General features: G+C 37.8%; 1 protein-coding gene across 1 annotated transcript in view; it reads right to left on the reverse strand.

Moving 5' to 3' along the window:
• The window catches only part of kcnq1.2 (potassium voltage-gated channel, KQT-like subfamily, member 1.2), a 312,827-nt gene that overhangs the window by 106,454 nt on the left and 180,086 nt on the right, over positions 1–26,287 (reverse strand). The window contains exon 16 of the mRNA XM_038280410.1: positions 1,337–1,412. Within this exon, the coding sequence (XP_038136338.1) occupies positions 1,337–1,412 (76 nt within the window). The remainder of the gene's footprint in view (positions 1–1,336; positions 1,413–26,287) is intronic.

A 26,287-nucleotide genomic window follows, 5' to 3' on the forward strand; every position in this document is an offset into this window, starting at 1 on the left:
TGTGTGGTGTGACGTTGACACTGGGGCTATCGGAATGAACTCGGTGAACCCTGTAGGGTATCCCTGTCTGCACAGCTGAGATCACTTAGCCCATAATTGAAAAGATACAGAACACCTGAAAAAAGCATTAATATGGACATTATGACAGTGTATTTTACTATGAACCCAAAGCTAAAGTATCTTAGATGTAAATACATGTAGCAGCTTATATTTCTGCACAATTTTTTTTTTTACAGATTTGAAAAATGAAATATATGCAGGTTTCACTTGAGCGGGGTAAGCACTGCTGTAAGTGTGTTCATGAATCTGGTTTTTAAAGGTCCATTACTACTGTAAACACAGACAAACTAATATTTCATAAATAACACATTTCCAATATCACAGAAAGATTTTGCAAGAGTCTAAGTTACTGTAGCTAGTTCCCGTGAAATTTCTGCAGAAGCCGAAGTTACGTTTATGAGATCCCGTAACAGTTGTGTAAGAGTCAAAGTTACACTAACAAGATCCTACAGGTTTGTTAGACCCATGAAAGTTTTAGAAGGGCCTGGTTACTTTTTTAAATTATTTGTGTATTTTTCCTCAAAACTCTGTAAAGGTTTTTAAGACAAAGATTCTTTTGTTTTCCTACTCTTGCAGAATCTTCTGACTTTTAAGTAAGGTCTAGAAAACGTTTTGTGATCTCAGATGAAAGCCCTTTTTTGTAAAAGTGCTGACCATGTGGAAAATCTCCTCAGAAAAAAAAAAAGTGATGCTTACTTCCACAACAGGAAACACGATATTTTCACAAGGAAAAGTAAGTGAGCTTCCTGTAGTCTTTTATTATTATCTGAATGGATTCCAACTCCACTGATCCTAATAAGCACTAAAACTGATTACGACAAGACTTTAAATTGATGGGAATTTCTGTGTATTCAGGAGAGTTAGCCACTGGTTTACACTTGCTAATCACATATATCACAGCAGACATGAGGTTTTTAAATAGAATCAAAATAGAATCATGTTTAATTTATTTGGATATTACAAGAGTTTTAGGACTTTCAAATAAATGGTGAGTCATTTTAATTAGGGCTAGATTTTTTTTCTTTTTACTTGATCCTCTGCTCTTGCAATCTAAACCAGATCTAACAAAATCTAACTTTGATTCCTGAAATGCTCACTTCGGGGCTCAGTGACGGGGCACAAACACACTTTTGCAGCGTTGTTGCAGGTGATAAATGTTTTCCTTACCCTTCTCCTCCTTTACAACCACATACATAACACATCTGCCCTTTTCATCTGACTTCCCTCTGAACCCTGATTTTTTTTTTCCTTTTCTCAGGATTTTTCTTTATATTACCTGAAATTTCCTCCTGGCAACGAAATACTGCATTCTACGCAGGACTTTCACAGCAGACCTCTGGGAATGGGATAACCTGGGATAAATAAAAAAGAAGAGACAGAATAGAGTTACAAACAAGAGATTGTTGCTCAGTATATGTTTAGTTCTCAGTTAAGACATAAATGTACACTTGAGTTCAATTAAAATATTTTGAGGATCATCAGGTATTGTATAAGCTGTGCAACAGGGAAAGACTTGAGTCTAATGCAATGTAAATTAACACGAGAACAAAAATAGTATGTAAACACACATCGCACCTCCAACCACTGCATCCCACTCATTGAGCTTGACCTTTTGGTCACAGCTTTAAATCTGCAACCTTATGCGGAGTGAAAGAGAGGGAAAACAGATTCCATCTGCATTGCTAAGAGTCCAAAAAACATACGTCCCTCGGCTCAGAGCTGAACATCTGTGTCAACACAAAAAACAGCCCAATCCTGGGGATCCGTGGAACACTGAAATTAAAACCTGTGGAAGTAAACAACACACATGCAGTTCTGCTTGCATGTCATGATCGCTTTCTTGCATGCAATTTGGTTTGCTTTTTTAACAGATTGCTGTTTGGGCTTGTTTTGAAACATCTCAGTGAAACATCTGTCATAAGGACCATGCAGAACAGAAGGAAAAAAAGCTATAAAAAGGTTTGGAAGGAACCTGTAGCTGGCGATTGGTCAAATGGGTTTTTGAATTGTAAAATACATTGGTTATTACAAAAGATGCAGTTGGGAATTGGCAGGAGATCCTGTAATCAGATTATTTTACCTTAATATGCTCTTATGGATGACTAGCCTCTCAGAAACCATGAATATTCAATCTTCAAATCAAATAACTGATGACCAGTTAATGTGCATTTAGTCATGAAAACAATGTTCTTCCATGTTGACATAGTTATTGAGGAAAGGAACGTTCAAAGCTAGCTGGTATTATACAAAACATCAAGAAATCCTGCTATTAGGGAGTTCTTAGATAGGTTTTAAAAAAAAATTATATTTATTTTAATGTTTAGACTATACCCTTTCTCTTTTTTGAGAGTTGATAGGCAGGAAATGGGTTGAAGGAGTGGAGAACGACAAGCAGACAAGGTTTAAAGGTCTCGGCTCGAGATTTGACCCCAGGACAGCTGCCTCAGGGTTTAAAGCATTTTTAGTAGGGATGCACGATATTAGGATTTTGGCCGATATCCAATACAGCGATATTTTAAAACTCATGTAGCCGATAACCGATATCGATACCGATATTAAAGCTGGACAAAAATAAGTAGTCATTGAAAATAGCGGTTTTGTTATCCATTTCTGACACTTTGAAAAATAATATACTCAAATATATATTTTCATATGCTGATATCAAATAGATTTTTAAAAACGCGGTATCGATCTATCTATTTTACTTTCAAAATCTCGTGAAATTTCAGCGTCCTGTTACAAACTCTCGTGATATTTTGCAAATTCTTGTGAGATTTTGTTAGTAAAATAGATCGATACCGCGTCAATATATCAACATATAAAAATATGGCAAAATTTGTAGCATAACGATGACATATAGCAATATTTCATTAGTAAAAGAGATTGATATTGTGTTTTTAAATGGCAATATATCTGCATATGAAGATATTGTGATATTTTAATGTATCAATATTTTTCCCTCGTCAAATATCTGGTTAAATATCGTTGGGGTGGCCGATGTCCGATATTCAGTTTTAAGGCTGATACAGGCAGATACCGATAGGGGGCCGATTATATCGTGCATCCCTAATTTTTAGTGTTATTATGGAAAACTATTGGATATGGTATATTATATATATTCTTGCTAACAAGAAGTGGGAGCTTTTTGAAGCACTAAAATATCCCAGTCTTCACAAAGCAGTCCCCCCAGTTGCAGTCAGAGCAGGACATTTTCAGTACTCCACGTACAGACTGGATGGGCTGTGGTTGTTGAATACTACTAAGTGAGCCAAATTAAAAATCAAACCAGATTTCAGAAAGGTTATCTAAAAAAAGTAACTGAACAAAACTTAAGCAACAAACTAAAGTAGTATTTAGTACTCCTGTTATATGCTCAAAGCACAGAAAGAAGGAGAGTTTGTTAGAACTGTGTTATTCACACATTCAGACTTAATAATATTACTTTAGCAATAGTTTCAAGGCGTTGCTTTATTGTATATCTCGTACCATGTCGTTTGGTTGTGCTGTTCTTTTTTCATCTCGTTACAGGTGATGAAGCAGACTGAAAATGTTTTGTCATTGTCTCCTTTCTATCTCCTCTTTCTTTCATCTTCTCTCTTTTTTTCTCTCTCTTTTTTCCTTTTTCTTCTTCTGTTTTTCTGCTCTACTTACATTGCAGTGTCCATATAAACTGTAAAACTCCCTGCATAATTATAATAAAGCAATTTATATGCATGAAACAAGTGGAGCAGTATGGCAATTGCCATACTGCTCCACTTGTGAAAGTAAAATCTGTTGGGCTCTATTTGGCATCAAGACAATTATTCTTATTGCCACATTGCCAGACAGGACACTGTATAAAAAAAAAAAAAGAACTATGTTATTCAGAGTGTTCTTTGTGTCCACTTTTTGCCTTTTCTGCAATACTTTAAAATTTGGCAGGGAAGGAGCCATTCTAATGTACAGTGGGAGGCTATTTCATATACGAGGAGCAGCGATAGAGAAGGCTCTGGAAGCTTTCTAAAAGTTAGTGACAAATTTGTTTTCAGAGATTTTGAATATTATATAAACCAACTAAATCAGTGAATAAGAATGTTTAAAGCTTATTTTGGTTTTCCTTCTCTTGCAGGTGGAGTACCGTTCCACTCCATTCAAAGGCATCTCCAGCTATAAATGAATAACCTCATTCTTGTGTTAAAGCCTTTGCTTTGTGTAAATGGGTCGTGTGTGTTTCTGTGCTGTTGTGAACATCTCTCACGCAATGTGCCAGTCATAACAGACATACATTTAAACACATACACACTCGGTTGACGCATGGAAACACATGGCTTCCACCCTTCTCTCCAAATAAGGGTTTCTGTGGAGTCAACAAGTCGCTCTGAGGTCTTAATTAGGGCAAAGGGACAACAAAAAGACTTCAGAGACAATGCGCTGACAGCAGACCATAAACATCAAAGAGCACCGGGCCACCCTTTTTTTTCCGGCCTCCACGCACGGCTTGTCCAGCCTATAGAGGAGTGAATGCACTCAGACAATAGCAAACATAAAGAGCATGAAGGCCTAATTTAGAAAAAGAAAACTAGTTATCCCCCTCCTTACTTTGTCAACAGTGAAAGAGATGTATGTTGTTTTTTTCCCCGCTGTATGTACGACTTAGGCAATTCTGCATTATTGGGGAGGAGAGCAAATGTAGGAAACAAAAACCATGTCCGCTTCTGATGAACAACTCTGTCCTTGCTCCCTCCCATTTCCTGCATACAAAAATTATGCACACACATATGTTCAGAGGATAACTGTGATAAAACAAGAACGCAGAAAGGGCTTCCTCCACTGCCTGGCCTCCAATACACATTTGAGGCAAATAAAAATTAAACAATGCAGCTCCTGGATCTTTACGATTGTGTTGCCCTGCGAACAACCGCTGACTCTGCTTCTTAGTCATCGCCTTCGGCCTCTGTGTTTATTTGTTAGCTTTGCAGACGATTTGATCCGCAGACACAGGCTGGGGACTCCTCTTGAGCCTGCAAAGCTCAGATTTCCCCCCACAATGATTTCAATATACTTTCTATTGTTCTGCACTGTATGATTCACTCTTTTGCCCAGGCTAGTCGTCTGTGCCTTTAATATAGAGGATTAAACCAACTTTCTCAGCGCCTGTCCACAGACACTATTTTTCATTTGCTCAAAGGTTAGTCATCTCCATGCTATTGCTACCAAAGCTCTAAATTAGCACTGACCCTTTCTCAAAAAAAGTGTGACAGATTTACCCCCATGGCTTCCCCTTGACCCCCCGTTTTAATAAGTTTTCTCCTTTTTCATTTTCAGATGGTCACTTTGGAGATCTCCAAGTTGTCAGTGGCAACTCTCCCTGTTCCCCCAACACCCCCAGGCCCTCCTTTTGGCAGGGGACTGTCAAATATCCTGTGCTTCCATGGTGCACAGCAATAACCTTAGAGACAGATGGGTAAAAACAAGCAGTCTCAGACATCAACGTATAATGCTCAGGGCCCAGCAAGACTGAGGACCCATGTGTGTCTGTTCATGCATGTCTGTGAGACAGATAAGGCTGATAACTGGTGCTTTGGTCTGTTCAATCGATGGGCCTTTTCTCTGTTTTTCTTTAAGTTAGACTCCTTTCTATCATATCTCTGAGGGATAAGAAATGTTTGCTTTAAGTGAAAAAATGACAATGGTGAGGTAAGAGTTGTAACAGCACAAAGCCGAAAAATAAGCCTCAACAGAATCTAAAAACAGGAACTCAAATAACCAAGGAAGATGCAAATACAACCTTAAACGATGTTTTGTGTCGTCTTTGGAACTTTTCCACCCAGCATTCAGGACAAAGTACTAGGCACTTATTAAACCATGCATTGCTATAAAACATTTGTATATTTATTTTATTTTATGTTTTACAATTTTGCATTTATTGGAATTTAGATAACTGACCAACAAGCAGTTCAAAACTATACAGTGGAGAAAAAGTATACAATTTTGTTTATATGTCTGAAATAGCTTCAACTTAGTCAGATCGTAAAAATTCAAAAAATATCCACTGGACTTGGTTTTCAAGATTTGAAGACGTTTCGCCACCTCTCCAGGAAGCTTTCTCAATTCAAATTCAATTCATCAGCCTAAATGTAACAACTTATTGAGGTTATTGGGAATAGTTTTGGCTGTAGTTTCTTACTAAAAACGAGTTTGGTAAAAGTATTTGTCAGCCTCTAACGGGATTTCTTTCAGGATTACAGTACTTCCGTCCAAATCCCTATCAACCCTGACCCATCGACCTGTCCCTCCTGAAAGAAAGTTTCCCCTCAGTGCTCAGTGTGATGCTGCCACTACCTTATTTGATTTTTTAGGACAGTCTTCAAGGCTAGATTCATACAGTATACCAATATTTGTCACCGTAAGTTTTTAGTCTCAGCTTCTCTAGCCAATGCTCTCCTTTCACTTTATGGCAAACTGAGTTTCTTGAATTTGTAGATCATTGTTTTACACTATAAGCTTCTCCCTAATCTCTCTGAGGCATTCCTCAGTCCTCTTAATGCTGTTTGTTCACTGATTTTCTCTAATTAATCTCCCATACTCTCAGAGAACAGCAACATTTATACAGAGGTTGATCAGCCCAGGTTGACTCCCTTTACTGATAAAAGATTTATGACAGTGATTGGTTAAACTGGATTTTTGTTAAGTGGTTCAAGAGAACTTTGGGCTGAATAGAAGGAAAGTTGTTGGATTTTCTTTTCACTTGTTAATTACACAGTTGCCTATGTTGGATAATATTGTAAAAATCCTCTGGAATCAGATATAAAAGCATTATTCATATATAACCCAAGAAAAACATTCATACAGGTTGATTCTGCTCTGTAAAAAAGGCCTGGTCTGCCGTCTTTCATTCAATTTCACTTATTTACCTAAAACGGACACTAAGTTAAGAATACCAGAAGCAGTATGGGTGACAAAGCTTGATCAAAATACAGTTTCCTGTAAGGACTGAGGAAAAATACAGAACTTAAAGCCATGTTTGATGCATGTCACCATAAGCATACAAAACACCAGAAATATTGTTGGTTTTGCTATAAGTGTTAAATATGTTGCTTTTTAGCTCCAAGCATTCAAAGTAAAAAGTCTTAACTTCAGAAAGAACGGCAGCGGTTCAAAGAAAATCTCATAAAACTTCCCTGCCAGCTCAGAAAATATGTCCAAATCCTGTTATTATAACAAGAAGAAAAAGAGCAGCCAGTCACAGCTTTGTTCTAAGAGACAGAAAAGTCTGGAGAGAGGTGCACTTCTAACAAAAGGACTAAGTGCTGGTGAATTTATTTTGGCATAACTCTGTGCACCAAACTGTGTCAAGACAAAAATGAGGAGAGAAACCTGGAGCTATGACTCTGTGAAATCTATGTTTTAATTTATGTATAGCTATGGTTTAAAGAAACTAGTGTTTTAATTAGCTAAAAGAAACACATTTAAACTGCACAGAGATTACACAGCATAAAAAAGATCAGTGTCTAACAATGGTTTCGTTGGTAAAATAAAAGGCTTCAGGGTTAATGTTACAGGGAAGAGTGGGAGCTGAAAGATAAGGGTGTGGATTTAAGTAACCGTCTAAGTGAGACATAATTAGAGAGATAGAGAGCTGGATAATTTGGCAGTTTATGCCTCTATATTAGATTCTCTGGTTTAAATGTCGTGTTTAGTTTTTGCTTTTAAAGTTAGTGCGTCAATTGAAGACAGTGTCACGGATTATCCCTTTAATTTGTACTTTTTTATTCAGATAGTAAAGATGTTGGTCTGATGTTCCCTTTAGTTCTGATGTACAGACTGAAAATGCAGGTCGCCATTAGGCCAAATCCAGGAAGCAGAATAAATTTATATTTAGTCAAACCAATCAATGGCAAATACTCCACCACCAGTGGTGTCAAAAGTACAAACATTTGTTGCTTAAGTAGATGTTTAGATAGAACAGTTTAAAAACACTCTGGCAAAAGTATCAACTTGACTTTAGTCTTTACTCAAGTAAAAGTGAAAAAGTATGTACTCCAAAAACTACAGCCAGATGCCACTATATGAATTGAAAGCTCAATTTTTCGACTATTTCGAAGAAATTCTTTGAGATAGGGCCAAGGATGAGGGAGGTCTTGTTCGTCTCTTTCTCCATCTCCCGATACGCTCTCACCTGTGTCCACTCTTTCAGACATTTTGACATCTTTTTCCCGAATCCGACATTGTAGCATGGCATAGACAATCCGCGTTTGCAGTTTGACGAACACCTGCTTGTTTCTGATGATTTCCTTTAGCTAACCAATGAGTGTTTGCATTAATGACTCATCAATTAGACTAGTTTTCACTAGATGTGGAAGGCGCCAATGTTCTGCATTGGATGGCGCACATGACAAGAAATAAATATTTATAAAAATGAAACCTAAGCCAAGAGTCACGAGTAACGTTTGTTTTAAAAACGTAAGTAATGGAGTAAAGTATAGATACCTAAAAAGTTTACTTAAGTACAGTAACAAAGTATTTGTACTTCGTTACTTGACACCTCTATCCACCACACTGATGTAGTATTAACACATAGACATAATTAAAGCCATGGAAATAGATCATAGATGGGAAACAAGACAAATTTCATCTTAAAAATTATTTAACTAAAATGAAATTAATTATAGCACCAAAGGGACAGACAGACAGAATCAGTCATTTTATTCATATATATACAGGAAAGCTCCTAACCATGCATGGAGGGTACTACCCCAAATCAAGCACCCTGAGACTGTATGCTAGCCGGCCGAGGACAGCGAGCATGAGAGCCACTATCTATGATGAAACATCCGAGATCTATAAGTACATCAAGGACAAGGCTCCAATGGACGATGTGCTCAGTGAATGTATCAGACAGCCCCCTACACGGGATTTACCACCAAAACATAACCTAAGTGGCGGATATCAGGAACATCAGGATATCAGGAATGGCTAGACAAAGCCAGACTGAACATCACAGAAACACTCATCATGGCTGCACAGGGGCAGGTCCTGAGCACTAGAGCAATTGAGGTCCAGATCTACCTCACCAGACAAGGCCCCAGGTAACTGCGGGATGTAAGATACTGGCAGGGAAAGCTTACATGGAGCACCATCACCAAGTAGCTGGAATAGTGTACAGAAACATCTATGCAGAGTTTGGGCTGGAAACCCCAAGGGGGAAACACCCCCACAGATGGTAGAGAATGGCCGAGCCAAGATCCTGTGGGACTTCCAGAAACAGATGAACTGAATGGTAATGGCAAACCAATCGGACATTGTGGTGGTGGACAAAAAGCAAAGGAGAGCTGTTGTGGTTGACATGGCAATACCAAGTGACTGTAACCTCCGGAAAAAGGAACACAAGAAACTAGAGAAATACCAGGGGCTCAGAGAAAAAACCTGAAAGGTCAAGGCATCAGTGGTAACCGTGGTCATTGGGGCACTAGGGGCAGTGACCTCCAAACTGGAGGAGTGGTCACAGTAGATCCCTGGAAATACATCTGACATCTCAGTCCAGAAAAGTGCAGTTCTAGGAACAGCAAAGATACTGCGCAGAATCCTCAACCTTCCAGGCCTCTGGGAGAGGACCAGAGTTTGGAGGAAAAAACAGTAGACTGTCCGGGGTGGGTGAGGAAGAGTTTTTTTTTCTAGTAGTGTGTAGGTGGCATTGAGGAGATAGATGAAGTATATCTAAATGGTCAAATACCCTAAACATAAACAAATGCCCTTTTTAGACCCATACTATTCAAAAGGACACAAATATTACCAACAAGTTAACTCAATCCATCTTCTGCTCAAAAGTTTCATGATAAGAGTCAAAATGTGTCTGAATGTCGATCAGATTGGAGGGGAACTTTTTTTTTTCTGCTTCAAGGGAGGGGGTAAGGTGGCAAGGAAGGATTTATGTTTCAAAACCTAATAGGATTTGTTGCTATTTAGCTGGATTAGACAAGTTAGAGAAAGAATCTATTTATTACTGCCTAATGGGGGTTCCCCATGCCTGGGTGGGGTAGGGATGTTTTGGGGGCTAAGAAAAGCGAGATGAGGTCAGGTGGTTTGCAAGGGACCCTTGTTCTCATTTTTTTCCCCTTTCATCAGTGGGTTTTTTGAGACAACCCCTGGTATTAAAGCCTTGGAGCACCAAAACCCGACCCCCACTGTTTTTAGCTCCCCTACAACCACCATGTTTGGATTAAACAGGTTTTCTTTCATAGTCTTCTGGTAATCCAAGCACATGAGCCCAGCGGTTGGTCATGCAACACACATGGCTGTTCATGAGTGTTATTGTGTGCATATGCATGTCAAGGCACAATTAGCACAACCTTGCCCTTCTAGGAGCAAGGGCAAAGTAGATGTGGTGGTCCCAGCTCTGCTAGCCTTAATCCCGCCTATGGGCCCAGTGGGAAGACTGAAAAGAAGAAGAGGTAGGAGAAAACATACATAGGAAAAGGTGAAGCAGAAAGAAAGGAAGACATGAAGGGTGACCTGTGGGTCCTCTTAACTAAAGGGCTTCCCCTTCTTAAACCAATGGCTTTAGATTATAAAACTGAGCTCCTTCACAAAAGAGCATTATTCTCTCATTCATGTGTGGCTGAAGCTACAGTGTGGAGGGACTGACATTAAAGTCTGATGTTTAATTGAGCTTTTCTAGATCGGTTTGTCTTTTCTGCTTGTCCTGGGGGCTGTGGGAGAGCCGTCTGTCCTCCAATGGTCAATGACATTTTCTGAAGATTAAAGCACTTAAAACTGGAGGGTAGAAAGTGGTTAAATGTACAGTATATTCAGTAAAATTGTGTGGTTTATGTTGACTGAGTGAGCTCTAAAAAGGAGTGACTGATTTATGGGTTGGGATCTAAGAAATACAAATGTTTGCTGTTTTTCTGATGAGAGTCTTCCTGGAATCACGTGTGTTTGTGTGTTGGAGTCAGACACAGATAACAAACTAGTTTTATACAAACACTGGCAAACAAGATGCTGTGCAAATTGTTTACAAGAACACAAACTCATTTTAATGGATAACATATGAAATGAATAGAAAGTTCACCAGGTAAAAATTAATGCATTTGGAAACAAGTCAAAGCCAAGCAAACTTTGAAGAATTGTAAATGTAGACTGATGTGAGGGCAGTGATTAAGAAAATGAAAACATCTTATTCAGCTTCTGTTTAAAACAACCTTTGCTCCTTCTCCTTTTCTTCTAATTGCCTCACATAAGCCTTTATAAACAGAATAATAGATGATACAAACACAAAACCTGTTTGTTACAAAGTATGAGGTTAAAGGCAGCAGGATTAGGAAAAGTAAGCAGATTTAAAGTCACCTAAGAGGCTATGAATAACTTGCAGTCGCTGTAATAGGGTTCAGCATTCAGTTAACACAGAATCTCAATGAAATTGCAAACATTAGCTGACAGAAAAACAGTGCGTTTTAGAGGCAGAAAGGTCTGAAAAGACAAAATGAGGTTTCACAGCTGAATTTTATAACATATTACTTTCCATCAAATCTTCAGTGTAATCTTTTACATTTTTGCATATATTCTTGTTGTTTTATTTTTTTCATTTGTTTCAACCTTTAGAGAGAAAGGCAATGTTGTGTTAAAGGCAAACAAAATATACTTTAAGATCAAGATGAAGTTTCTTAAGATTATCATAAACAAAAAGTTCAATATTTTTATTAACTTTTGAACAATTTAGGATCCTTTAGTACCTGTATCAGCTTGCTTGTTTTTTGCCTGTTACTGTGTTTGACCTCAGATAACTATACTATATTCCTTAAATCCCCAGAAATTCAATTAAAAAACAAATCAAAATGTGTCTTTTTACCACTGTGTCTTCATTAAAAGTCCAAAAGTTAATGGTTTAGAAATAAAATCATGCCATCTAATAATAATATAACATATTTGTATGAGGGTAATTTTCTTTTAACTAACTCAAAATGAAAAGAGAAACTTGATTTTTTTGGGGGGTTAAAAGCAAAGTGGATATTTTATCAGTTCTCATATTTGCTCACAATAACAGACGCCTGTTAAGCTGCCTCCAGGCTAAGATCATATTTGTTTTGACAGTGTAAACAGTCTAAGTCATCGGGGGGAGGAGATCAACATCCAGAGGAACGTCTCTGTCTGGTCAAACTGACCTCCTTAATGTTCATTGGTTGGATGCGATGTGAGACAGGAGTTTGTAGGGGTGGATTGCAGTATAGGACCTTGTCAAATGTTTATCAGCTTCTTAAAATTACTCTCATTCTGTTTAACGTCTATCATCCAGCAGCACTGCAACATTTAAGTGCTATTGGGCAGCTATGCTAACACTTAAAAGTTTGTTTACGGCCTTGAGGCAATGCTAATATCTAAAATGTATTTCAGTTCTAAAAGGCAAACATATCAACTTGTCTTATTAAACTGATAAGCTGAACAGAAATAAGTAAACCTTTCAAAAATGACTCATTTTGTTTTAATTCACCAGCATAGAAAAATAAACTGCAACATTTGGTTGTTTTATTTTTGTTAATTGGTATATTTTTTCTTCAAATACCATGATATCTACTTTTACTTGGAGAGCAGATAGTATGTAACTAGAGTTTCTGGGCAAAAAAGGCTGCTCGAGTGTCCAGTTCTAAAGCCAAAACATTTCAAGATTAAACATACCTTACACTGAATCCACATTGAGACACAATAGTATTATAAAGTACAGCCATATTCAAACATTTGATTTAAAGACGTTAAATATGAAGCTAAAAGCTGTATAGTGTTTTGGGTATTCAGAGGTTGTCATCACTAAAATAAACTAGTAGCCTACCTGTAATAATTTCAAACATTAATCACATAAAAATTTTGTCAGAGGATTTTATCTGAAACAAAGTAATACGGTCTGAACCTTGACTAGGCCACTCTAACGGATGGCCTCCTATGCTGAACATTTAGGGGTAATTTCTACCCCTAAATGTTCCTCACCCATCTCCTAAAAATTTTACAGATTAAAACAGATTCATCAGCACCCTTTAACCATGACCAACCTAATGGTCCCTGATGAAGAAAACAATCAGTTCATGATGATACATAGCATCATGCTCTGTAGCTATGTAAAAAGCAGGGATAAGATACAGTTGAGATGCATTTCATTTGTCCTCTTGACAACTTCACTGAACATAACTTGAAGTCTCCCTCCATTGAGAGAAAGCCTGCTTTAAGCTATGCTTTCAAAATTTTCAGACCATTGGAGGTCAGCTAACTGACCAAAATCTGGATGCTAAGCTAAGAAAACGATTTGCTTGTAAACTTGCCCAGCTTGCATCTTTCTCTGTGTTACTGGGTTAGCGTACTGTGTACAAATGGGCTGTCAGATAACATGATGCTAGAATCTTTAGTATCGTAGCATGTTCCTGCTAAGAAAAAAAACAAACAAAAAACTATGAGTAAATTTCTTCGCTGTGAGATAAATAAAGTCAAACAATCAATCAATCAATAAAGCTACAGTAATTAGTGATTTACTGACAGAAATGTACTATATTATATGTAAGTATGGTATTTTTTATCATCTACGATCTAAAGGTCTCAATCCTTACGTTTGCTTTGCCTTAGAAAATAGCAATTTATAATTACATGTAAGGAGACAGATATCTTTGCACATTGGCAGCAAAGAGCTCATGAACTAGTGATTGTACAGATCGCAATTTGGGCCTTTATAAAATCCTACACAGACTAATAGAATGCTGTTCCTAAAATTTTCTATCTAAGCTAGACTTATACCAGCCAGACCGGGAACCAGTTGGTCATTATGAAGAAGGACGATTTCAAGCACCAGTTGTAGCGTTTTCAGTTAGTTTCTCTCTGAGCCTACATATATTTTTCTTCTGGTTCATGTTTTATTTGCCCAAAACAGGGGGACAAGTCACCCAGAAAAACAGAGGTAAGGTGAGGCAGCGTTCTGGAGCTCTGGAAGGAGCAGTGAGAAATCAGTGAGAATACCAACTGAGAGGGCAACAGAACCAAGGCGAGGAGGCCAGCTAAGGACCTACAGAAGTAGAAAGGGCAGCTTGCCGGTGCTAGCTGAGGAGTGGCAACCTAGTGGCAACCTAGTATTGAGGGCTTGGAATTCTGTGGTTTTGAGTTTGAGGGCCACTCCCACAGACTGCCAACTCTGGGTCTCTGAGCAAGACACTTAACCCCACACTGCTCCCAAGGGGATGGGTTAAATGCAGAGGTAAAATCTCCAATGTGAGATCAATAAAGTTCAATTACTACTAGCTCAGGAGGAGAGGTGAGGAGCATAGGGGTAGCTCAAAGAAGCAAACAGAGCTCTGAAGGCTGGGGGGGAGGCTTCAGCTAGCCTCAGCTAGATAAAAGCTAACTGCAAAGGATCAAAGGGTGATGGCAGAAGATCGAATAAGTCTGCTGGGTGGACAGAGGGCTGAAGGTGGGGGAGGAGGGCAACGGAGAAGTCCGCTAGAGATACATAGAAGGAAGAGATGGTGGCAGGCCAAGGAAAGCCTCTGGAGGCATAATGCGCAACATGAAAGGAGAACCGCTGAGGATCAGAGGAGGTTAACCGGGCAGAGCAGGAGGGAGAAGGCAGCTGGAGTTACGATGACAAAATAGTCCTTCTAGAGCCAAATTAAAACAGCTTTTTTTAAAGCCACTCACAAACCCCTTAAAAGCATTCCCCACTTTTACGCTTTTCTTCAGAGGCTCTTTCACTAAAACAAATTGAGGTTAAGCTCACAAAACCTGATTGGTATCTCGGATGTCAACAAACCTCATCATCAGAAGAAAGGTGATGCTGACATTGCGGAAGCTATTTTGTACCACGACAGCCTCCGTATTGTTGGAAGGGGGGGAAGCGGTGGGGGAGCGGTTCATATCCCTGCAGTGTAACCATTAGATGTTGGTGAAAATTACAAACTGTAGCTTGAAAGGTACAAGTAGAATGACAAGAAGATACATCTCTGCCAAGCTGCAGCAGCTCTAAAATGTACAACAGAAAGGGAGAAAGTGTCTTTTTTTGAAAAGTTTGAAAAATAGCACAAAAATACACTAATATCACTAATAACAAATCCTTACTTTATAGCACCTAAGATGATATTTCATCCTGCATATGCTTATAGTTGATCTTAGCAGGCTTTAAAAATATTTCAACAATTAAAAAAAACCCAGCCTTTATAAAGCAAAAGGTTTAGCCTTTCAAACATTGAAACATGACTACAGCCTAACACTAAATTATGCAATCTATAAGCCAAAGCAACAACTAGGATGAAAAACAACTCGAAGCAAATTTCCCCAACGACCGGAAACAAAGACATGATGGTTGGTGCCCAGAACATTAAATAACAGGCTGAGGTTAAGAGATGTTTGCTCGTCATAACACTAAACAAACTTCACATCAGCTGATATCTGTCAACATGCCACAGCACAACACTGCTGGTGATCATACCCCAAACAACTGCCAGTTTTACATTAAGTAAAAACTTTATAGAGGGGAGGGTAAAAAAAAAAAAACTTCCTGAGAAAAACAGTCAAATAATAGGGGTTAGTAGTGCGGGATTCATCCGGTTTTCAAAGAGCTCAGTTATGAGAGGAGTTATCAGAAGAGAGGCGCTGGGAACAGGGTGCAAAACCATAATTGGAGGCTTGTCCTCGGCCAATTTTTCAGGGCAAATTATCAACGCATGAGTTGTATTTCTGAAACCAGATTGTGGGATCCTCGACGAGCCAGTGTGGTGCACTAATATATTCATTTAGTTCACTGAAAGAGTGTAATAGATGTCTAAAAGCTGCTGACTCAGTGCAGAGGCAGGTATCATGTATGAAGCATGTCACTATCTGAAAGTGAAGTGTTTCCATGTGTGTGGTAACACTGGAAAATGGACTTTACTTGGAAAAATGTAGAGAGTTGTTCATCTCTAATGGAACGAGTAACACTCACTCTGGACACTACTGTGTCCGTTTGGCATCACCTCTCTGCTTACAACCCCACTCATTTTTACTGAGCTCCAACTCTCCAAACTAAAAAAAAAAAGCTCAATATAAATCACACACATGATGAGAATTTTAGAACTAAATAATTTCAGGATTTATTTGTTTTTACACAAAGCGATACTGAATTTCCACTTCAAAGCAAGAGACTGTGGAAAAAAATGGGAATAATTACAAAGCTGTTTGTTGCCATTGTCATTTTAGCAGCAGAGCAAGAAGCTGCTGTTTATGTTATGCCAGTATGTGGCTGCCCACAACTACAGAGCTGAGACCAGGAGGGAGCTATATCAGGAATCCATTACACTGAAATGAAGTGTTTTCTGATGAATGAGCGACATAAACATAAGGCCTCTGGAAAAGTAATCTAAAGACAAAATAATCTAATAAAAAGCTGTTTGATCTGTGATTTTTTTTTTTTTTTCAAAATAATTAAGAATTAGGGTCATTAAGTTGTACCAATTCACATTTTAGAAAAGAGCTATGAGAATATTTCAGTTGTGGATTTTTATCTCAAGGTCCCACCCTTTAAATAATTGTGAGTTCTTTTTTAAATGCTCTCTGGCTGGTTGATTACTCATTGGACCTGGACACAAAAATTATTTAAATGACTCACTTGGATAGACTAAAGGCTGATTTATACTTGAAAACTAGATCATCTGCGTGTGTGTCGCAGTGGCGGATCTAGACCAAATGTACCAGGGGGCCAGGAGGGGGGCAGCGTGTTTTCATGGGGGCACAGAAAAGCATGAAATAAAAAACAGGGCAAGGGATTTAAATATATTAAGAGAGCTGCATGAAGTGAAATTTCTTTTCAATTAGGTTCAATAAAAAATTTATTTCTTATGAGGTCAATATACATTCATAATTTAGGAATTTTACATATTTATTTACTTAATTTAAGTTAAAATTACCATTTTCTATAAAATCTGAATTAGAACTCAAGACAAACTGATAAATTCAGCTGTAAAAATCAGAGTACTTTTTGTATTTGTTTAGAAAAAAAAACATTTAGCAGATGAAAAATGGGATCCTATCTCAATACCACTGAAGCTATCACCTTACTGTTTTTAAATAATTAGTAAAAGAAAAAAATGAAATAGATCCAAAGGACCTATTAATAACCAAGTTTGTTCCAGCACATATCATCATTAGAATTTCTTTTAAGCATTATTTCTTCAGCACAGGGGCCATAACAGGGGCCAGGACATGATTTACAGGGGCACTGGCCCCCATCGGCCCCTGTCTAGAACCGCCCATGACTGCCCCCTCCGCAGACACTCTGTTGCACCTCTCCTGTATTGTAGGTGACCGCAGACAGAATCTACATCCGCTCTACACTATGCGTCTCCTGTTTGGTACCTTGCGGGCTTGTTTTGCTTGTATGATGGCAATTGAGAAAAACAGCTGGTGAAGTTGGACCAGCTAGAAGAGCGAGGTGCGCGAGAACGCTGGGACCCTTTTTCCACCTGGATACCCGCTCTTTTTCGCCCTCATGTTCCTCCGTTGTTGGACAAACTTTCCCCCACTTCCTCACCGCCTCGGCCGTATCGAGACCCCCAGCTAGTTCCTGATTGTCCCTCTTGCTTTGTGCCGTGGAATATAACATAGCGCAGACCAAGCTTCAAAATTGCTCACTGCGACACACTGCTGTGGGGAGTATAACCAGCCCTTAAATAAAATCTATTTCTGCAATACAAACTTGACACCTCATGTAGGCCTTAGTTGTGTCACAAACAGGTGTTAGCAACTCAGTCTTAATTGTGCAACAGAATGTGGTTCACTTATTTTCACAATTGAGCTTAAATAAATCAATATAAGTGTTTAAATAATCAGTTAATCATGTGCTATATAACATAATGAGTGCATAACCTTATACCAGGCAAAGTCCATTGAGTTATGAATGAGATCAATTCACTTTCAATTCAGTTTATTTCTATAGCGCAAATTTACAACACATGTCATCTCAAGGCACTTTACAGTTCACCAGCTCATACAGTCAAATTTATTCAAAAATGTTCTATCTAAGAAAAACCAGTCGATTGCATCGACTCATTGACTCGAATGCTATCCCTCACACTAAGCATGCTTGTAGCGACAGTGGAGAGGAAAAACTCCCTTTTAGCAGGAAGAAACCTCCAGCAGAACCAGGCTCAGAGTGTCAGAGGATGAAGAGAGCACATCCAGCCAGTCGCAGTCACAGAAACAGGACCACACTAAAAAAACAGGCCAATCTCCAACATCTATAAACAAAGGTGTTAATGGCAGCAGCACAGCTGATATTTCTCTCCAGGATAAAGTCACAGCCAAACAGGAACATACAATTGTGAGATTGGTTAGCACTTATAAAAATCTTTGAAAAAAACTTTCCAAGAGTTAACGGTGGGCCAATATTATGTTATACCCTTCATAAAGAATGGGAGTTAGTAGTTTAATTATGTGTGAAGAAAAATCCATGAATACTCACAAAAATGTAGTTTTCATATTCCAGTGAATGAGGAAGAAAGTCATGGAGTTATATTCATTTACTTCTAGAAACTTTAATCAAATTCAGTTATCTTTAAATGTATGTAGTTGAAAATGTAAGGATAGCCACTAATAGCGGTACCACTGATTTTATTTGGAATTAGTGCCATTTCTTTTTGTACTCTGAATACATATATTCAAATTAAAGGTTGGACTTTTCCAAACTTTTCTATCAAGGATTATGCTGTTGCAATAAAAGATTAATCTTAGGAATTGAAAGTTGCTCAAGTGAAACTTCAAACCAATCAAATTTAAAACAAATTTCCAATCTTTAATTATTACATTGGTATAAGAATAGAGCCATGAAAGTTCGAAGATATTTCATAGTGAAATCGTCTCTATGCAGGAGGTGAAATATCAGGAACTTTAGAGAATTATTATTACTCTTCTTCATAACAAACCTACTGTAAAAAAAAATAGCAGTGCAGGAAATGGAAAAGATCAGCAAATGAGAAAAAGAGTGGAAGCAGAGATTTACAAACAAAAGAGAAGTCAGTTACAGAAGGTAGAGAGAAAGAGAGTCTAGAGAAAAAGAGGGAAGTACCAGTATTTGAATGGCGGAGTAAGTTTGAGGCAGAGAGAGAGAAAGAAACAAGGAAATGTAGATAGAGAAGGAAGGAGAGAGAGAGAAGGAGTGTCAAGGCTAAGGGTGATTAAGCCTGGGGTCTCTTCTCTGCCGAGACACGTGCGCAGACTTAATCAAGTTGACGCCAGCCAGCCACATTTCCACATTATTCCCTGGCTGCCTGCCTGACAGGTCCGAGAGAGGGAAAAGGAAAGAGGAGCTGAAGGAGTTGGCCTGCCCTGCACACCCCAACCCTTTCCCTCCTTCTCCTTCTCCTCCTCCACATCTCTCTTTAACCCCAGGCCTCAAAGCAATGCCAAAACACATGTGAGCAGTCAGGAGTGTGGGGGTAGGGGGGTGGATGTGTGTCAGTAAGGTAGAGCAAAACAGATAAGTTCACTAAATAAAATGTTGCAAGCTGAGTAAACCGAAAGATCATGCAAACTTTCTGTGAAACAGTAACAAAGCAGCTCTGAAAAAAGCTCTTAAATATTCTTTGCAAAACAAAAACAGTGTGTATCATAAATAGATACTGAATTAAATCCACACAATTACTAATAGAGTTTACAGAGTTCATTCAAAATGTTGTTTATTAATCTTAAAACTGAGGTTTCATAATAACTGTGAATATGTTGTACAGTCATTTGAGTCTGGCTCTGTCCCACATGCAAGCAGAAACTCATACTGAAATTACAAAGCTCCACCACACGTGAAACTCCATCAGTCTACCTCTGTATTATTGTAATCACAGCCTGCTTTTTAAAATAATGTTTGCATTAAAAAGACAATTTAAAACACAGTAACATACAAAAATGAACAATTAGCCACTATTATTAGATTTCTGTGGCTATCTAGCCACCGGCTGTTAAAAAACGAAAGCTGAAGTCAACATCTGCTTTGTTTTTTTGTTTCTTTTTTTAAGCCTGGATGGTATAATCTTTTTTTCAAGAAAAAAATATACTGAATGATCAAACCTGAGCTGTAGTATTCTACTTTAAGACCTTGAAATGTCTATGAAACACATTTTTTTTTCCAGTATAGCAACAACTTAGTAACTACCAGTACTTATGCTTTACTGCTTTTCCTCAGGACTGCCAGTCTGCAAGCTGAAATGAACCCTTTCTATTTATCCTTTTTTTAAATAATAAAAACGTATTTTGCTAATGAGTATATTTTAGTTGCAAATATTTACTTTAGTAAGATGTCTTGTCTTCTCAGCAGCTTACTGCAGGCCATGAGCAACAACCAGAGATGTAGGTGTTGACTTGTTGACTTATGTCTCAGACTGATAACCTGAGTCTTGACTTGGTTACATTAGAAAATAATTGTGACTTGACTGTGAGTCTAAGAGTCTTATTTGAATGGCAAGACACTCTTACTGAGGTAAAAATAATATATTATCCACATCGTTTGTTTCCTCACGTCACTGATGTGTCAAGGACAGCGCCTAATGACTTGTTAATAACTTGAATAGTAAAGCATAAGCACAGCTTATCAGTCTTGTCTTGTGACACCACTTTAAACTTCAGTATAAAGAATTGAGACTTTAAACTTGGACGATATAACTTCATCTAAACCTCTACAAATAGCCCGGCTAATTAGCCAGCTAATGTCTGCATGTTTTTATTCATTAAGTGTTTAGCTTATATTTTTGCACAATTCCATTTACCAGAGTCAAAGTGATTTGAAGGTCCTGGTCTGGGTTTTGATTTACAGATTTTTGATCAGCCAAACTGGCAAATATAGGGAAACTTTGCACCAGTGGCGGCTGGTCAATAGAGGGGGCAAGGGCACAGCCCCACTTAAGCAATGACCTTGATTAAACAAAAAAATAAATGAAATTAAATAATAAAATTAAAATATTTTGAAATATATTCATGTTTTTTTTTTAGATATGCAAGATAAATATTTATTACAGGGGTTGACGTTAAGGATTTTTACCACTTGCCCTTTTGGCAAGTGACTTTCACATTTCATTTGCCCAGAAACAATTTTTACTTGCCCAGTATAATGTTTGATAAATATATTTCCTAATATTCATTTTTGTATATATATCAATGAAACATGTTTGTTTTTTAAATGTTTTTTGTAATTCAGTATTTTTTAAGTTTACACGTTCCTGGTGTTTATATGCATGCGTCAGATCATGGACTCAAGCCTACATTACCGTGTTAACATGCTCTTCAACCCTTCCTGCACATTCTTTTCAAACTAAACTTTGCTTTAAACTGTTGTGTGCTTGGAAAAATACAAATTGCAATGTTAAAAATCTAAAAAAAAAAACTTGACAGGTTAAAAACTTAAAATAAATCACAAGATAGAAGTCAATGTCACAAATGAATAACTTATTTTAGAGTCGCAGTATGTTTATACAAGATAATACTATTAATATTATGTGACTTTTCTAGAGAATCATTATACATAGTTATTTTATACAGGGTTTGCACATCATTTCAGAATTCCCTGACTTTTAACTGACTCAGGATTAGTTTTCCCTGACAAAATAAATGCAGCAACAAGACAATAATAATAACATAACAGGTCACCAATGTTTTGCTCTATAACATTTAAATGCACCTCTCCAATGTCTGAGAGAAAAAAAAAATTAATGAAAATTTTTTAATGTATGACCACTGTACAGAAGACTGCCATATGATAGCGCTTTCTAGCTTGTTTGTCGTTTTGGTAACTACATCATAATTACCGCTAGGTTGACAAAAATCACGCCATCTGGCGGAAAATCTCGCGGCTTTTTCAAATCACGCGTCTTTTTCAAATCACGCATCTTTTTCAAATCACGCGAGAATGTGTACAAAACAACAAAAATGGCGCCGGCTAGGTCGTTTTCAGCTAATGTCGGTGATTTTAAAGTAATTTTGAGTGATAAATATTTTTTTTTGCGATCACTGCACTTGCCCGGCGGGCAAATGCAATGAAATTTGTACTCTCCCGACAATAAAAAGTACTTGCCCCGGGCGATCGGGCAATAGTTAACATCAAGCCCTGTATTATTTAGCAAAAGGGCTTGGCTAACGGCATGTAGTGAGGCTAAAACTTTATTCCGCTTTCCCCGCTTCCTTTTTCAGACATCAGGATCTGACCCAACATGGATAAAGACAGGTGTGACTGATATAAAGCACTTTACTTTTTTATGGATTAAAAAAGAAAAAAAACAGAGCTTAAAAGCAAGAGACAAAATAATTTGTCTATGAGTGTCATATAGACCAATGTCAAAACACAAACAAAAAATAATAATAATAAAAGATTAACCACAACAATAGCAAAAACATTAACAAATTTTATTTTGTGTACTTGTCTAATAGGAAAAACTGTGCCTCTCGCTGTGCTGAGCAGCAGAGAGTAGTGTCATTTCACAATAATGAGGCTGCTTACACCATTTCCAGTAATGGTTCAGCTTCTAATCTCTCAGACTCCAAAATACCAGATAGCGACAGAAACAAAGAAACATTTGGATCCCCAGTGCTGTTTCTGCAAAGCTTACCAAGGTACAATTTCAACACATGAAATAAACAAAACTTAAACCCATGCCAGTTTAATATGGCTAAAAATTATGCACAGGTGGTTCGATAATACGGTTTGGAGGAGGGGCTATATTTTGATCCTGACTGCATGAGAAAGTGCTGGTTCAGCTGGATATGTCCTGACTCAACATCAGGCCCCGAAACATTGTGTGTGTGTGTGCACATCCATTTTTGCGAAGTCCCTTAGAGGTTTTCTGTGATTGAGGGCTAATTAAGTGAAAGGAGATGACAATGAACAAGGGCCTCCCATTGGCCAATCCATCACTCAAGCCTGCTGTAATGACCAGTCACCTACAGGTGTGCTGATCCCTACACAGAGCTGCTCGCACCAACTCTCTCTCAGACCCACACACATCTACACACACACACAGACTTTCCGCACTATTGATCATTCAGCAGCAAAGAGCAGCAGACACAGAAGACAGACATGTTTCTATTTCCTTTATTAGACCATTATAGATTACTATGTTTTGGTCTATCGGATACAATCCTAAAAATATACATTTACATATAGAGTTTTACAGTGAGCTAAACCCAAGTGTAAGTGTAAGTCTACCATTAAATACCATACCATACTTCATCCTATATATTTCACATGCCGATGCAACACCTTAAAGCTATAGAAAATGTGTTTTTCCTTTGTTATTAAAATAACTTCCTGTACCATTTGAATGCATGGGTTTCACTTGTTGAGGGCTCACAGGAAACGGTAACCACATCTACCCTTTACAGCTGACTCCCTCACTTAACATTTCAATTTGGAATAATCTGCTGCTTGAATTATGTTACCAAGGCTCCACTTCCTTCATGGCAAAGTAGAACTTAAACATACCTTCCCTACAGATTTAAACCAGGCTTCCCTTCCTGACTCTCTTTTTCCATTTCCACAAGACTGATGAAACCTCACCATTTCATTTCCTAGAGATGTGCCAAGGAAACTGCCCTGGCAAAATACGAAGCCTAGTTTCTTCCTGTGTTTTTATGGGCTTAATTAACGGACCCTAATTGCTTCTGAAAAGAAATAAATATGCTGACTAGCAGAGCGCATCCTTCAGTTAACGGATTATTTCCTCTATGGGAACAATAACAGAATGTTCTTGTTGTGTCCTCTGGGGCCATGTTAACCACCCTTAGACTTCATGTTCGTTACAGAGTGCATACAAATGTCTCCTGTTGTCCAAATACATAATTTCCGACAAATGATGAAACAATTATAAAATTTATATTTGCCCCATGTCATAGAAATCACTGTGCAAGGAAAGAAAAACACTGAAAAGTGGAGTACACATTGTTGATGTGTTTAATTTTCTGGCACAGTTTCTTTTCTGCATGAAACTAGATAGACCTTTAGCCAAAACAAAGGCAGCCGATTCAAAAGAACATGTTTTTCTCTCTCCTGCTCTGGTCTTTCTAGTACAATGACGACAGGAAATGAGTCTCGACATCAAAGTCTGGGAAGGAAGTGACTCTCCTCCATGTCCACTGCACCTGACACTCGGAGGGAGCCTTTACATCCACATGTTAAATCCCACTGCCTAGATGTTTTTCTTCTCAAATATTATTTACATCTTAAGCATGACATCATAACCCAGTGGTGTAATGGCAGCTCATGGAACACTAGAGTTTTCTCAAAGGCACCGGAGGAGCTGCAAAGAGTTTCATAAAGCAAGCGTTTGCATTTTGAGGGAGCTTTTTTTGTCCTGTGGAGGAAAGCAAATATTTAGCTTGCCTGGTATTAAAAGAAAATTACACAGTGCAAAAAGAATACCTGTGTAGCTACCCAGGTGAACGCCAGCCTGGCTCCATCCCCTAAGATGTAAATATAGTAATTACCCACAAGTTTCATGGCCTTGAAAAAGAGCAACAAAAGGAACCTTAGTGGTTTTTACTGGACAATGATTCCTGACAAAATGTTAAATTGTACAGCAGGACCAGAGGTGGATCACATCAATCAGGGACTATGAGAATATTTCTCTGAGATTAAGGTCAAATATTTGACCCTGTGTGAAACCAAGAAGTAGATTTACTTGTGACAGAGATACAAAAACCTTGTGGTGGCATTAAAGTTGGAAACTCTAAAAAACATCATAACAACAACACTCTTCAGTGTGAAAGGTATTACTGACTGAAGATATTTTAAGTTCTGAAATTGCTATCAAGAGCTTATCCACTGTAAAAAAGAATATTACAGCAATAAGTATATGCAGAGAAAATAAAATTTGGTCATATAATATTTTGTTCAATTAACTCTGACAAATGACTAGCATTTCATCCATGCATATATTGACCATATTCACTTGTTAGTGCAAGATTTCAATAGGGTTGGTGTAGATGTCTTCTCTTGGGCCAGAGTGAGGACACACCCTTAGGAGGTTACCAGTTCATTACAGCCGGTCAGGAACTTGAAACCTCAATATTTTTTTCTGGTAAACACATTATTAATTTTTTTATTATAAATTTTTGCTAAAAGTTTACCCTAACATGTTGTTTGTGGATGGTGTTACTGTCAAAAAGAAGCTATTCGCAGTAAAAGAAAAGCATTGCAGTTTCCTTTTTTTTGAACAACGTAGATTTGAGCAGTCGCTTTTGTAACTTTCTGTGTTATGGTTATTTTACTAAATACTCTGGTATTCCTAGCAACGCTAATTAATTAATTAATAATCCTAAAAATTCAAGTATGAGGCCCGTTTTGCAGCAACTCCTCTCACAAAAAGTCTGCCATCACTTCTGCTCCTAATACAGTAATTTAATTAACAACAACTTTTTTTCCATCCATCCATCCATCCATCCATCCGGGTTATAGGGGTTGGTGCCTATCTTCAGCAGTCTATGGGTGACAACTGCAAGAGAGAGGTACCTACCTTTTTATTTTTATTTTGTGTAATTATATTTTATATTGATTAGAGTAAATAATATTAGTAAACCAAAGCCAAATATCTATATTTGTAGTAAACAAGAGTAAAAATTAGCTACCAAATTCCAATTAATAATCTCTGTCAAACAGCTCAAGTGTTGATTTTATTTTCTGTAATTACATTTATTGAGGAACTCTGCACCTGATTTAGTTTTGTATCATTTACATAATCTATAAAAATAAAAAACATACTTTATTTGCCAGACATGTGTCATCCAACTCCATCTTGTTTTCTACTCATTAAAAGTTATATAAATGGTGATGGGGAAAAAGGGGTCATGTCACACCACTGGTCACACTGTGTTCTCTGAGACAGTGTACAATGGCTGGCAGCTGATGTGAAAGTAAATGTAGAAGAGGAAAGAGGAACAAAAATAGAGAATTTAGAAGCCTATGTGAAAAAATAAAAGTGATGGAATGAAGACAAGTTGAATAGAAAGGACAAAGGCAAAAATGAAGATTGAGAGAAAAAAGAGAAGAGTGCCCTCTACAGATGAGACTTAGAACTGCAGTGTTTGTTGTGCCTTTTTTCATTGACAAATATTACTGTAACAACAAGATATATGTATACTGATATGTTACTTTTTGGTTAAGCTGTAGCTTGGGGGATATTAGTATGCTCTAGGCCACCACAAAGCTAATTTAAATCAAAGGTATTTAGGAACTTACCTTTAAAAAAAAAATACTTGCCCGGTCCTTTTTTTTATC

Source organism: Cyprinodon tularosa, unplaced genomic scaffold (assembly GCF_016077235.1).
Source record: "Cyprinodon tularosa strain WSP-4 unplaced genomic scaffold, ASM1607723v1 ctg16, whole genome shotgun sequence".
NCBI lineage: Eukaryota > Metazoa > Chordata > Actinopteri > Cyprinodontiformes > Cyprinodontidae > Cyprinodon > Cyprinodon tularosa.